Source organism: Nyctereutes procyonoides, unplaced genomic scaffold, assembly GCF_905146905.1.
Source record: "Nyctereutes procyonoides isolate TBG_1078 unplaced genomic scaffold, NYPRO_anot_genome, whole genome shotgun sequence".
NCBI lineage: Eukaryota > Metazoa > Chordata > Mammalia > Carnivora > Canidae > Nyctereutes > Nyctereutes procyonoides.
Window position 1 is genome coordinate 8,539,731 of NW_026575126.1, and position 16,073 is coordinate 8,555,803.

The 16,073-nt window shown below is 33.1% G+C and overlaps 1 protein-coding gene and 1 long non-coding RNA gene across 6 annotated transcripts in view; one reads left to right on the top strand and one right to left on the bottom strand.

The window, feature by feature from the left end:
• Positions 1 to 16,073, top strand: part of LOC129520059 (uncharacterized) — a 43,423-nt gene that overhangs the window by 24,420 nt on the left and 2,930 nt on the right. The gene's annotated exons all lie outside the window — the stretch shown is intronic.
• USP33 (ubiquitin specific peptidase 33) overlaps positions 1 to 16,073 on the bottom strand; it is a 54,072-nt gene that overhangs the window by 15,481 nt on the left and 22,518 nt on the right. For 3 of the 5 annotated variants that reach the window (XM_055340980.1, XM_055340978.1, XM_055340982.1), the window contains 10 exons: positions 13,272 to 13,374; positions 12,577 to 12,646; positions 10,121 to 10,234; positions 8,958 to 9,036; positions 6,875 to 7,292; positions 4,968 to 5,108; positions 3,610 to 3,725; positions 2,355 to 2,527; positions 2,157 to 2,251; positions 1,276 to 1,309 (listed from right to left, as the gene is read on the bottom strand). In XM_055340980.1, coding sequence (XP_055196955.1) covers positions 1,276 to 1,309; positions 2,157 to 2,251; positions 2,355 to 2,527; positions 3,610 to 3,725; positions 4,968 to 5,108; positions 6,875 to 7,292; positions 8,958 to 9,036; positions 10,121 to 10,234; positions 12,577 to 12,646; positions 13,272 to 13,374 — 1,343 coding nt within the window. The remainder of the gene's footprint in view (positions 1 to 1,275; positions 1,310 to 2,156; positions 2,252 to 2,354; positions 2,528 to 3,609; positions 3,726 to 4,967; positions 5,109 to 6,874; positions 7,293 to 8,957; positions 9,037 to 10,120; positions 10,235 to 12,576; positions 12,647 to 13,271; positions 13,375 to 16,073) is intronic. The other 2 variants (XM_055340981.1, XM_055340979.1) reach the window with 1 other exon arrangement.

The window sequence follows — 16,073 nt, forward strand, 5'->3', positions numbered from 1 at the left end:
AAAATTTTCAAATATGAAATACAGTATTATTAACTACAGTCACTATGGTGCACATTACATCTCCATGACTTAGATTGTAACTGAAATCTGTATTTTTTTTTTTTTTAAGAAACTGTTTATTTTCCGTCAACCTTAGAAATCTGTACCTTTTGACCCTCTTCACCCCTTCCGCCCTCTCCTCACTCCCACTCTGGCAAAATAACCCTTATTCTTGTATGTGGAAACATGTAACGTGAGTTCAAGAATGGTTATTTTTAATGATCAGTATTAATGTACAGTTGACAGATATATACTGTGGATTTGGGGCAGATGCAAGGTTCTTTTCCATCTTCACTATTATCTTTTTCCTAGTTAATATTGCTTTTCAAGTAAAGTTCCCCCTCCAGGCCAACTCCCTCTTCAGCTATTAGCTACAGCTCTAAGGACAAATAAATACTTCTCAATTTATTAGAGGTGTTTTTTTCTTGTACAAAATAACTTTTCATCCTCATTGACCAAATAATATACCATTCCTCTTTGTTATGAGAACCAATAGTTACAGATCAACCTTTCCTGGAGTTATTGCTAACCAGACAGATGTTTGTTATTATGAAGATTCTAGTTATTAGGACACCATTATTTTTCTACTAGAGAAATTCAGAAAAATTTCCCAGTTCACACAAACATATCTGCCTTCTCCAGCTATTTTTCTTTCCTAACTTACCACCAAGAGGCCTTAAAAGCTTGAATTTATTATAAGACATTTAAAAGGCATCTAGCAGATGCAAAGAAATAATACCATCCTCTTCTTAACCTATTCTCCCATCATACAACAGGTAACATCAAAGTTGCTATAACCTTTCTGAATTTTATACAGAGTTTAAACTATGTACCTTTATGGTCACTTTGACTTCCTGGTCTAGTCTGTTAACACGGTAATTCAGAAGAGAACACTACCTTATATGATGGCAAAACTTATATAATGAAAATATATGTTATACACCCTAGTATATCTTTTATACCATATTTAGAAAATGTTTATGTAGAATTAGTTATTTTATATCTCAAAATACATATATAAACTTTCACTTCTTAGATAAACCTGTTAAATTTGTCAAACTCTTACCTAAAATTTGTTTTATACGACGACCTATTTTTACTAGGGACAAAGTTTACTAGCCTTCATTTTTTTAAATAAGGTGCAAAATTAGCTTCACATACCCAATTCAAACGACCGAGAAAAATACCATTTATGATACAAGATGTATGATTCAAAACATGGTCAATGACACTTACTTTTTGCATTTTTCACAACTGTACATATTGTCACCTGGAAATAGAACAGATCCAGTCATTCCTCTCAAGTAAAAGTAAGTTATTTTCTTTTGGTTCTGCAATTCTTGGGGTTTTCCACATGCTGATTTTGCAGCACAGTAATACAAGGCTCACATTTTTAGTTTCTGCTCAAGAGTCAGCTCGTGATGTTTACCTTGCCTAAAATATCCTCACCTCTTTCTCTTTTCAGTCTTGAAGGCCTATCTCAAATTCCATCCTTTTTTTTTTAAAAAAAAAAAAAGATTTTATTTATTTATTCATGATAGAGAGAGAGAGAGAGAGAGAGAGGCAGAGATACAGGCAGAGAGAGATGCCAGCTCCATGCAGGGAGCCCGACGCGGGACTCGATCCCGGGTCTCCAGGATCGCGCCCTGGGCCAAAGGCAAGCGCCAAACCTCTGAGCCACCCAGGGATCCCCTCAAATTCCATCCTTTGCATTTATTCACTCAACAAACTTTACTGACTGTTATATATCCTAGCAAGATGATGAACACACAAAAACACTGTCATATCTTAAATATTATGGAGGAATGCAGAGTACTCCACATATACAACTTTATAAGGGTCGAATTTTCCCTTCTTTTAATCCCAAAGCAGTTTTAAAGCACCTCACTTACCATATTGTCTTATACTCCAGAAATCTGTATAAACTATTTCAGGATATGATTTATGTTCCTTACGTTACCATGGGAGATACCGGTAACTATGCTGTTACGGGCAGGTACTGTGTAAGCCACTTTAAACCTTAGCTTTTATAAATATGTCTTCTATTTAGTCCCACTAGTATTTTAGATCACTCACAAGAATTTAGCCATAGATGAAAACTGTTTCATATTTCTTACCTTTTAGTTCATCTCTGGCGAAGAAGGCAGCAAGACAATCTTGCAAGGTTACTATTGGACCCCAAAACCAGCTAGGAACACATGAGACAACAAACCTGAAACATTATTGACAGAAAAAAAAAAAAAGCAAGTGTTCTGCCAGTAGAGCAGAAACAGCAGTTTTAACAATTAATTAATACAAAGAAAATGCATACGTACCTCTTCACATATTCCATGAAAAAAGCTATCCACCCTTGGGGAGCATATGCTTCGCCACATGATCCTGCTTTGACTATAGAAGTTGGGTGACTGGATGAATGCAGCTTAGCAAGGTCTTCCTTGCCAGGAATTGGCAAGGACAGATCTTGAAAGGTCTCGAGGGTTACAGATACCTAAAATTGTTTCATATTTAAAGTGGAATGAAAATACTTCAACACAAACATTTATGAGAACAAATCTTAGACTGTGCAAAGCAATTCATAGGCAAAAAATGAAAAACTCATTAACATAGTAATGGCAATAGCAAAAGTACTTGCTCTGTACCAGGTGCTGTTCTAAATTTAATCTTTGCAGAAGCCTTATGAGGTGACTACCAACATCCCCATCAGTCAAGGACACTGTGGCATAGAGAAATATATCCAGACACTATAGACTCAGTATCAGACTCTTAAGCACCACTACTGCATTTATTTTTGGAAATGATCTCTCATGATAGTTTTTAAAATTTTTCCAAAAAAGATGTAAAACCTATCATGTAATTTTTAAATAGCTGAAAACATTTTTGGATGATTCCATTTAAATATTTGGTACCCAAAGAGTGTACATGAAAGTGATCCTATTGAAAGCCCTGAGATTCGACTTAAGAACCTAATACAATAATTGAAAACTTGTTTTTGAGGGTTTTTTTGAGAGAAGTCATTGTATATTCCTTAATTCTGAGATTTAGAGATATGATAAAAGAACTCATGTTTTAATTTATGCTCATGTGTATGAATCTGACATTACCTTCATGATCTGAGCACTAATCTTAAATAAGAAAATATTTATAAGCCATACCACCAAATGTAGAAGATACATTCACAGCCTTATGGCTGTGAATAGCAACAGTTTCCTAGCATATTAATTTTGCCAGCCTTGGGAGAATATGCATGTGTTACCACTTACTGTTGCTGAGCAACACATCACCTTTATATCTGACCAGAGATGAAGAACTGAGTTATTTCTTGCTGTAGATGCATGCCTGTCTAATGACAGGCCAAGATCCATCCTTTCAAAATGATATTGCCTATTGCCTCCAAAAAAACAAATTTTACTCCTAGAATTAATTTATACTAATGTAAACACAAGAAATACATGTATAACCATTAGCAGCAAGGAGAAAAAATTAAACTTTTCATTCCATTTGTCAGGTTTTTTTGCTTTAAAAGATTATTTGACAGAAATTCCCTATGTATTATAATTCCCTCATACTCACCCTGTCACAAGTCAGACACTGCACTGAACTAATAATTGTTCCATCAAAAATGTCTGAAATAACACTTCGGTATTTCTTATGCTGTTTTTTTCTCTTTGGAGATGATGCAGATTGAGCTAGGATTGAAAAACAAGTGTAAAACATTTTTTTAAAATATCAAGGTAGTTCCTTTAGCATTTTTCTCTGGAATCCTTAACAATATAATTTACTATGCTAATGAAAATTTGTTCAAGTACCATTCCAGAGAATTACTTAAAAAAAAAAAAAAAATTCCTAAGAGAAACCAAGATGAAATAGGTGTGTTCAGTCTTGTAAGCTTGACTTGAATCTGATTAATTTTGCTTTTACTTGTTTTTGCATCCAAGTAAGGTTTTATTTGAAGAAAGGATTCTATAAGTAAGTTTTGAGAGTTTTTTTATATATTCTAGATATAAATCCTTTGTCAGATATGCGATTTACAAGTATTTTCTCCCAATCTTGTCTTTTCAATCTCTTAATAGGATCTTTTGCCAAAGAAATTAATTTTCTCTTTTAAGAATATTGCTTTTACTGTCTTTAAAAAACTTTCTAACACAAAGTCAGCAACACATTTCCTCCTTCCTATGTTTTTTTCCTAAGACTTTTAGGGTTTTACATTTTATAATACTGGAATTCTCATTCACAGCCAAGTGGGAATGCAAAATTATATAGCTCTTCTGGAAAACAATTCTATAACTTTAAACATAAACCAATGTAAAACCCAATAACCCCATTTTTAGGTGTTTACTCTACAAATTTATATTCACACAGAAACCTGTATAAAAATGTTTATAGCAGCATTATTCATAATTGCCAAAAACTAGAAACAATTCAAATGTTCTTCAGAGTGAATGAATAAACAGTAGTCATAAATAAAATACTACTACGTAATAATAAGGAACTATTCAGATGCGCAACAGGACTATACCTCAAATGCATCACACTAAGTGAAAAAGGCCTGTTTCCAAAAGACTATATGATTTCATTTATATGACATTCTAGAAAAGGCAAAACAATAGTAATAGAGAACAGATCAAAAGGGTTAATTAAGGTTTAGGGAGAGGTTACAAAAGGGTAATATAAGGGAATTCTTGGGATGTTAAAAACTGTTCTATATTCTGTTTGTGGTGGTGGTAACAATAGTCTATGCATGTATTAAAATTCAGAACTCTACACCAAAAGAGTGAATTCTACTGTATGTAAATTTGTGCCACACACACAAAAATTTCAAATCATGGTTGTATAAAATTATGCTGTCAATTTTAAAGTACTAAATAATATCTCATAATTAACACTTTAAATTATCAAAGCAAAGGAACCTGAGTAACTGAAACTTCTACCTTTTTTGTGTGTGGATGCCAATCCTGGCCACAAATTGCCTGATTTAGGAGGGCTTGCTGATAATCGTGGATTAACACCTTCATTTGATGGTAAGATCTGTGATGTAGACAGGTCATTCAAATGGACATCAGTAATATATTCTGTAATATTTAAAATTTGTATTATTATCTTAAATAGTAAAATGATCCCATTTATCAAATAATATTAATTAATTTAAAGGTTTTTTTCATTTGCGATTTCGAACACAATTCACATTAATAACTGTCAAGTGAAATATCTGATAGACAAAGTCCTTGCTAAGCAAAATAAGAGTGATTTTTCCACCTAGGAATCCGAATAATGTCTGTAACACATTACTGCCCTAGACAATTCAGGAAGTGAGCCATGGAAACATAAAACCAAAGAGGATTGTTTTTGTTCTATTTTAGTATTTTTTAATATTTATAATAGTTTTTAAAAAAACTTTAAAACCATGTAGGAGAAAATAAAAGGTTATTCTCTCAAACTAACATTATAATCAAAATCTAAGAAGTAATTTAGGCATAAAGTAATCACAAATTATTTTATTCTTACTGTGATAAAAGGAAATACATTTCTTTATCAGGAAAGGACCTTTTTAAGAAAGTAATTATGAATCAGGAAAATAAAAGCTTCATGACAGCTATCTTGAGAGTTTGCTGTTAGAGTCCTAGGATATAAGAGATTCCAGAGCAAGGGACTGTGATTTTAAGTTTTTTAAGCCATAGATGGTCTTGGTCACACTTTTAAATCAGGTCTTTGTAACATGTAAAAGCTTAGATCCCTGATGCATCACTTAGTCACTATGTATAAAAACAAGCCTGCTTTGGAAAAATAAAGAACTTTTGACAAGCAAGGCCTGAACAGCAGTCTACAGCAGCCGAGGCTGATTCTTTCAATACTGACATTTCATATACTTATTGACTAACCAAGTTCTAAACACATCTAAACTTCTAAACATAAGGCTACCATAATTAAGGAATCTAACATGTTTTCCTGATTAGAACTCATTTATGCACTGTACACAGGTGAACCACTAGTATTCCCAAACTCAAGGAAATATCTTTTCCTCAAGCATTTTTGGCTTATTCAATACCTAAATAAATTGTTTAGTTGTTTCATTCTTTAGAAATTACAGAAGATAAATTTTTTTGTTACTTGTCTGCCACTTACTTTAAGATCAGATAATTTAAACTTCTGGCATTTTTTTTTATGTGCTTTAGAAAACTAGATATCATATTAAGCCAGATAAATTAAGTCTTGAAGAAATGAAAGTAAAATGCAAAGCAATCTAACTCAATTATCTTTAATCTGGCCACTTGCTCTTTTCAAAACACTGACTAGTATTATGGTATAATCTATCAACACAGTTCATTATAGTTAAATTCCCACATCAAAACATATGCCAAATATTTCTTAGCTGGTATCATTCCAATGACAGCAATCTAAATCGAAAAGTATGTAAGATTACAAAATTGCAATTTGAGTTATTTTCCTTTTTCCCCAGGATCTCAAGAGACATCTGCATAAAATGACATTAATACTCACATGCAAATATTGCTAACTCTACTAGCTTGAAGCCCAAAAGTGACAACTATTTAATTCCTTCTTTCTTCAAAAGTGATTTATATAATGTGATATACTGCACACAAAATATTAAGCTAAAGTCATTCATTAGTCTATTTTGTTTTTATTGTGCTAATTATAGATTGTGAACATTAACATGTAAATTAGAAATGTGTTCTATTTTACTCATGTGCCATGCTAATTTTCCCCAAAAATATCAGAAAATGTGAAATTACAAATATAATCTTAAAGACAATTATGCTAACTTGCACACATTGTCTACGGATGAAACGCTACCATTTTCAAAGTATTAAATTGTCACCTGAAGCTCTGCTGTGTATCTGTACTTTGACAGTTTCCTGGTTGTTCAAGTCGACTGCTTCAGACAAAGAGTCTCTATCTTTATCTAATTCTCCTTCAGAATTTACTTTATTAATTTTATTGCACATCTTCTCTTTTTGCCAATCTTTTGACATTTCGGAATTGTTCTCATCATCCTGAATCAACATTGTTGTTTCGTTATTATCTTCAGAAAAGGTTCTAGAGCCATTTTCATTTTCTGCTTTATCACTGCTGCTACAAGATTCACAGGATTGAAAATCTACATCTGACTGGCTCTTGTCTTCTTCCATGGTTTCCTCAGTTGTTATAGTTTGAGGATCTTCCTCAACTTCCATGACCTGTTCTTTTAATTCTTCATGAAGCAGATCCATTAAACATCGAAGGAATTCTTGAGCATCCTAATACATAAGCAACATAGGTATTACCATTTCATTAAAAATATATGCTTGCAGAAACTTAAGAAAAAATATACAAAATGTGCTTATCAACTGATTTCTAAATGTGTAGCATTAAAACACCAGGCATGACGGGATGAGCACTGGGTGTTATTCTGTATGTTGGTAAATTGAACACCAATAAAAATTAATTTATCAAAAAATAAATAAATAAATAAATAAATAAATAAATAAATAAATAAATAAATAAAACACCAGGCATTGAAGGGATGGGAAGCACTGAGTTCTAAAAAATTATGTAAATAAACAGAAATAATTTAAAAACTGAAGATGATCTAGAGGTCAGCTTTTGGTATTGCTATTTTTAGAAAATGGAGAAAGCATAAAGAAAACATGGATTTGCCTCATAGGACAATCAGAATTCAGAGATGTCCTAAATTCAAATAATTTATAATTCTGGCTTAAAATAAAGTTTCATCCAATCTTGTACTATATCTAAAAGAAAAATTCTTGATCAACTTTGAATGCTTCTTAAAAATACAAATTTGTGGGTACAGGGATAGGCAAATTGGGTGAGGAGGAGTGGAAGGTATAGGCTTCCATTTATGTAATGGATAAATCATAGGGATAAAATGTACAGCACAGGGAATATAGTCAATGGCATCATAACAGTGCTGTAGGGTGATAAATGGTAGCTGTATTGGTAATGGATGAGCATATTATGACAAGTAAAACTGTCGAATCACTATGCTGCACACCTAAAACAAATGCAACATTGTGTGTCTGGTGATCCAGGAATGAGCACCAGAAAAAAAAAGTGCACCAGAACAGGTATTGTTTTGAAAAAGAAAAATATGTGAGAGCCAGGTGTTAACATTAAAGGAAAATATATACATTTACAATAATTGAAGGTGCCACTGGTACTACTCCAAAAAAAAACACAAGTCAATGAAATGAATTAGAAAGCCCAGAAATAGGGCAGCCCCGGGGGCTCAGCGGTTTAGCGCCACCTTCAGCCCAGGGTGTGATCCTGGAGACCCGGGATCCAGTCCCACGTCAGGCTCCGGGCATGGAGCCTGCTTATCCCTCTGCCTGTGTCTCTGCCTCTCTCTGATGAATAAATAAATAAAATCTTTAAAAAAAAAAAAAAAGAAAGAAAGAAAGCCCAGAAATAGACACCATAAAATATTAATGTAAGTATAAAAACCAATAAAGAAGAAATTTTAAAAATCATATAAGAAAATTCTTAAATTTATAGTTTGGTACAATTAGCTAGCTGTTTGTGAAAAATGAAATTTAGATTGTAAAACAAATGACAGATTTAGAGAATTAAATATTTTGAAAATAAAACAGGTGAAAATTTATCTTTAGATGTGTAACTTTTTTGAAGCTAAAAGCACTAGAAGAGAAATATTTATTTATTCACAAAATTTAATAATTTCTAGAAAAATATAAAATTACAAGGTGGAAAAATATAAACTAAAAATATGATAATAGGTCATTATTCTTGGTAAATACACAAGAAGTGATATCCTAAAACAATGGACAAATAAACTATAAATGAAAAAATGCAAATGATTACACAAAAACAACAATGCATAATAGCAATTTGCAAACTTATTATAGATAATGTTATGAATGAGAAAGAATAAAAGAATGAAGACTTACCTGCTGAGAATAGCCCCTAAATGTTGGATTTACTGTTTTAATTCCTTGAAACAGAGTAGTAGGCACAACAGATCCTGGCCTGAGTAAAAAAAATTTTAATGAGAGATTTGTGATTTTTACTTTTTACTTTAGAAATCAGCAATCAAGAATTCAAGTTGCCAAATTAAAAAGTATTTCAAAAAAATCATTAAAAATTGCCCAGTATTATGTTTCATAGGCTCATCAGAACAGCTTACTAATGATACTCAAGATATATTTAATTGCTCTCTACCATAATGCTCTATTTTTTTTCAAAAATATTTATAATTACTTAAAACAAAATTTTAATTATGTAAAATTCCTAGGTTAATTAAGATAAATGTACCTAGTACATTATTATACATTAAATAAGATTTTTCCGAATTATATTTTTTTGAGTATAGTTGATGTAAGATTTTAGAACCAGGCATCACATAACGATGAAAACAAAAAATGAAAAGTCAACCAAATAATGAGATTTAACCACTTTTAGAATTCCATACTGACACTTCTGAAGTTTGGTAAATTTTCAGGAATACCTTAATGATTCAGGGCAAAAGAAGCTTAAAGCACACAGTTAAGAGGTAGTTCTAGCTATGCAGAAAGGAACTTAGAAACAGTCGAGGCTGTAGAAGCACTGGATAACACCCAATGGGGATAAATGACAATGGAGAATCCTGGCTCTTCAACATTAGAGATAAATGACATCTACCTCATATCTCAAAAGAACTCATTAAAATCATCCTCTATTTTTTACAAAAAAATAAACTCGAAATGGATTAAAGACCTAAATGTGAGACCTGAATCCATGAAACACCTAAAACAAAACAGCCAATAATCTCTTAGACATTGCCCTTAGTAATGTATTTAGGGATATGTCTCCTCAGGCAAAGGAAACCAAAGCAGAAATAAACTATTGAATACCCAAAAATAAAAAGCTTGCACACAGCAAGGGAAACCATCAGCAAAACAAAAAAGCAACCTAGTAAATGTGAGAAGATATTGCAAATGATATCTCAAATAAGGGGTTAATATACAAAATATATAAAGAATTTCTACAACTCAACTATGTATGTGTACCTGCATCCTTTTAGTATTTGATATTTAAAAACATAATAAAGAGAATCAATACATTAAGCACACACCTGCTTTTATGCCACAGTTCTGTCATCAGTTTGAGATAACTTTTACAAATGGCTGGTTTCTTATCTGTTCGAGCTAGTCCTCCACAATCAAGAAAAAACTGTGTCAAAGGTGGGCTAATTTTAAAAAAGAAAGAAAAATGTTAAAATGGACTCAAAGCTCAATACTGACTTCCAGGCAGTCAACAAACCGGCAGCACACAGAACCCCATATCTATTAGTATTCTGCTTCCTTTTATAGCTTCAACTCACTTCTTCATATATCTTGTTCAACCCCTTCAAATCAAATCTGACCCCACCGTCTCCGACTCCTCCATGCTGCCAGGCAACACCTCTCACTTCCTCCTTAGCAGCATTTATTACAGGTAACCCACTCCTCATTCTTGAGCAACCCTTCTCTGGAACGATGAACTTTTCTACTTTTCTTCATCTCTGGCAACTGTTTTCCATCTTTATTGCTCTTTCTGCTCTTACCAGATACATAAATATTAAGGTTCCTCAGCACTTGATCCTATGACTTTTCCTGTCTTCTCTATATACGCTTTTCTGAGATGATCTTAAATTTTCATGCTCATGTCAGACAAATTTATGAAAGTCAATGTCTCATCTAAACTCCAGATTTGTATCAAATACCCAAACTGATGGCTGTCATGAGCATCTCAAATTTAACATGATAAAAATTTAACTTTCGAATGAATCTATTCTTCCTCCAAGCTTCTACATCTCAGTAAGTGATACTACTATCCATCTGGTGGCTCAAGTTAGCAATTTAAAAGGCAATACTGTCTTTTATGAGCATGTTTACCTGGAAGGAACCTCAGTGAATCTATTCAAACTGTTACAGGAAATGGACTGGACAAAGGACCAAGCCCTGACCTGCAACAAACTAGCTATACTAAAAAGATACTCCACTGAGTGGAAATGAAGAGAACGGGTAGCTATACTTATATTACACTAAGCAGACTTTAACTCAAAAAACTGTAACAAGATATAAAGAAGAGCATTAGACAGTGATAAAGGGATCAATTCATCAAGAGGATAACATTTTTAAATATTTATGCACCCAACACAGGGGCAGCTAAATATATATAGCAAGTATTAACAGATCTGAAGGGAGAAATAAACACCAATACAGGAACAGTAGGGGACTTCAATACCCATCTACAATCATGGATGGATCTTCCAGACAGAAAATCAAGAAACACTGGACTTAAACTACATGTTAGACCAAATGGACTTAACAGATGTCTACAGAGCATTCCATGCTGCCCCTACCTACTTTATAAAACTATGATTAGGAAAAAAGAAAATCTGGAGCACTGGGTGGCTTAGTAGGTTAAGCTTGATTTCCACTCAGGTCACCATTTCAAGGCCCTGAGATTGAGCCCTGTGTCCAGGTTCTGCTGGGGCATGGAGCTGCTTGAGATTCTCTCTCTCCCCCTCAGCCACTCCCCCACCTTAACCCCACTCCCACTTGGGTGCTCTCTCGTTCTTTCTGAAAAAAAGAGGGGCACCTCGGTTGGCTCAGTTAAGTCTGCTTTCAGCTCAGGTCATGATCTCCAGGTCCTAGGACTGAGTCCCACATCAGGCTTCCTGCTCAGCAGGGAGCCTGCTTCACTCTCTCTCCCTCTTTCTCCCCCTCTGCCCCTCCCTATCACTCGTTCTCTCTCTCAAATAAATGAAATCTTAAAAAAAAAGTAAAAAAGAAAATCTGAATACTTTATTACAGACTCTTCCACGTACAGAAAAGCATATTTTCATAGCATCTCTAAACGAAAAGTGATTCAAGAAACTAGTACAAGTTCATTTTTTAGTATAAAAACAAATAACTTGCTCAAAGACATACAACTACCTAGGGTCTAAGCCAGAACCAGCAGTCTCAGGAAACTACAGGCAGGAACAGAGTAACCCCACTGGGACAACAATAGATTAGATTATGTCCCAATCCAGATTCCTGCCTACTCTACTTTGAGGATTACTTAATAAGAAAGAAAAAATAACTTTTTCAGGACATTTACACAACTTTAGTTAATCCACATAATTTTCTAAATGGGATCATTTCAGAAAGTAAGAGGGAAGGAGAGGAATGCATTAAGGAGGGTGAAGGAGTAAGTACAGCCAAGGATTTATGGATCCTGTTGGCTAGGGAAATCAAAGAGAATTGCTAACTCTTTCTCATATTTATATTAATGTATATTTCTTTCTTTTCTCCTCTTTTTTTTTTTTTTTTTTTTTTTTTTTAAGCACACTATAGCCACATGGTTTCCTCCCATTCAAGTACTAACCAGGCCCAAACTGCTTTAGCTTCTGAGATCAGATGAGGTCAGGCACATTCAGGGTGGTATGGCCAAATACTAGCAGCATGGTCATCTGCTAAAAGAGTGACTTCCATTTTTTTTTTCCTCAAAAAGTGACTTTACAAAGCTATACAAAACAAAATTAATTTCTCTAATACTTACCAGTTAGAAAGAGCCTGCAAAGCCGCATTCATATAACAAGTATTTCCAATATTTTTCAAACCTGTAAGACCTATTAAGAAAAATCATAAATTGTGTCATCATTCAATAATCCAATGACCTAATTTTATAAACATTTACTGAATATATGGTACTTATTATGGTTCCCAAACTATGTTAAGAAAATACAAAATAGTGCCTGGCTGGCTTAATCAGTAGAACGTGCAACTCTTGATCTTGGGGTTGTGAGTTTGATCCCCAAAATAGATGTAGAGATTACTCAAAAATTTTTAAAAAAAACATTATGGAAATACAAAATAACAACTCAGAGGTCAGGCTTATACTGCACTGTTAATTTTCAGGTAATTATTTAAATATACATTTAAAACATTAAAATTCCCTTGTATCAATTACAAAACACAAAATTTCTACTATATTATATACAGTTAGTTTATACAAAGAATTGCAGTGTCAGAAAAGTGATGTCAGAAAAACCAAGCATCACTCAAAGCTGTCCATCTGCTTTCCTTGCAAATACAATTTTATTAGGCCAAATTTTAGATTTTTCTTTTTTTGGTCATCAACATCTATAGAGTCCCTTTAAAATTTTCTCAAGTTTAAAATTTTCACATTACACAGTTTCCTAAAGAAACGGGCAGTGCCATACAAAGAAGCCTTACACAGGAGAATTAATTTACCTCTTGCCTTAAGTTCATCTTCTTCTTCTACTTCTATGTCCAAATCATCAAATACAGCAACCAGAGGAGTTTTTAATGTTGTATTACTAGGTATTTTAAAATCCTTGATAACAGAAAAGACAGCAGACTTGAAAAAAAATCCTTTATGTTAAAAAAAAATTATGTATCTCCTATACATCTACAGTCTAAAAATTAAGAGAAGTTATTCTAAAACTATTAAGAACAAACTCTGATACCACAAATCAGAATAAAATTTAATTACATCTTGAAAATAATAAGGATCTATACTAGGTAAGACCATGTCACTCTATATTAAAATACATACTTGAATAACAAAGCCACTTGTGACTTTTCTGAATTTAAACACAATTAACTCAATTCAGTGAATTCCAATCCAATTCAGTGATACCACATTACAGCTAAAAAAAATCTTTTTTTTTTTTTTTAGGTTCACTGAACATTTATTTGCCTTTGTGTTCTTAGTGCTTGGTGTAGGAACTGATATACACCAGTCTCTCCATCCGTGTGGGTCAAATGAATGAATGGGTGGAGAAGTAAAATTTGTCACACAGTGTAAAGAGATCACTGTGAAGAGAAGCTGTCTCCCCTTTAGCTATCCCCACCATATTGGAACCATCCCCGTACAACTGGCGTGCTCCTATAACCCTAAGTGAAAAATCATCTTTGAAGAACAAGAGCTCTCTGAAAAATTTTGAGACATCTTCTCAGTTCATCTTGTACTAGAATGCCCTGATATCATGTTTTAATTTACAGTTCCCAAAGACTTCCCTAAGATTTCTTTCCAAACTTGGGGGAGGGGGGAAGACTGATATTTGCATTGGGTTCATTTGGAGAACAGTTTTATCATTAAATAATTTGATGTCAAGATAATGACCAATACACATGTGGATAATTTTTAGGCCATAAATATGTTTGTATTTCAAGATGTAAATTTGGTTTTGATGTTTGTTTCTTCCCGGAGGCGGTTGAGTTTCCTGGTTCAGGTTGGTGTCCGGTTGTTTCAGTGCGTTACAGCTAAAAAAATCTAAGTGCATATTCTACACTGTCTTTTCAGATTTTTCTAACTTTTCACAGGAAAAAAAATACTAAACACACCAACTTATCTGTAGACTTCTACAATCTCTCCTGATACTTATTACCATACTTACTTTGCATCCTTTTGTGCATATGATAGAGCTGACTTGTTTGAAATAGTAATAAATTATTCCAAAATTAATTTCTAAGTATTGGCTTAACTCAAAGTTTACAACTGGTGATCCGTTGGTCAAATGCTAGACCATACTTAAAAACAAAAAAAAAAGACAAAACCTAACAAAAGAAAACCTCTGATGTAATATTTCTAAAATTGGGAGAGCTCATGTAAAACTCATATTATGCAAGTTCTCTTGTCACAGAAGATAGAACTACAGTGAACTCATTTAGCAACAATCAGTTAAAGGAGGAAACTACATAGCAGCATGCACTTAGCACGTGCTCTGGTTCTCCAACTTATTACAGCCTTATTCCACCTCTACAATGCATGCACATGCAGTTTTATACCAACGCACCTTATACATTTATTTTACTTTCCTGGTATCTGTAGATACTGAACATTTGAGTTAGCCCTATATTCTCAGTATAAAGACTTTAAAAAATCATTTAAAATTTTACCTCCCAGAAAAAATTTCTATTTAAAAATCTTATTAATGATGTTTGAATGATTTCCAATATTATTATTTTATAATTAATGTTCAAATGAATTGGGTTCAAATAGCATATAAATTTTATACTAAAAATACCTGTATAAATAACTTTTTTTCTTCTGAGTAATTTCTTCAACAATGGGATCAGGAAGTTGCATGAAATTAAATTCATTCCTTTTATGTGTTATAAATATATAACTCACTAGAAAATTATATTTATAGGCCATCAGAAAAATACCAGTATATTTATTCAGCCAGATTCAGCATTCATTAAGAATATGAAAACTGGAGGTGCTTGGGTGGCACAGTAGGTTGAGCTTCCAACTCTTGGTTTCAGCTCAGGTCATGATCTCATCATGGTCATGAGACTGCGCCCCAAGTCAGACTCTGCACTCAGCACAGAATCTGCTTCAGATTCTCTCTCCCTCTCTCTCTCTGAGATAAAGAAATCTTTTTAAAAAATGCAATCTGACAGAAATGGCAACAGACAACTGTTTTAACTAACTTTTCTTTAGTCAGTGATGATTATTTTGTCAATGTATTTTAATTTATATTTCTTTTTTGTGAACTATCTGCACTTATTCTTTCAACCATCTTTGAGTATTACCCTTATAAATTGTTAGCAGCTCCTTATGTGATTAAACTTTACCAGATTTCTGTTAATAATGCAAATGTTCACAAAAATCTACTTTCAAACTATGAAGGCATTCAAAAAAGACAAAAATTTCTGAATGATAAATAAATATCAATGGGAGAAACAGTAACGGTAATGTGATTTACTCACTAGAGCCATTCAACAGTGAAACTAGAAATGCACGAAGTTACACCTGATCTAAAACATAGTTTAGTTACATCATGTATATGGCAAGCAAATTTATTAGCTTAAATGTCTACCATCAAAATGTGATACGAACATAAAAGAAAAATACAAGAGTTGGTATCAAGGAAACGTATAGAAATACAATGTGATTTTTATGACACACAAGGAAAAAGATCACTAATGTATTAATTAAACCATACAGAGGAAATGAGTAGGGGAAGTTAGAAGTTGGTTCTAATTTTTTCATTTCCTTTTTCCTATTTCTTATGACTGGAAAAT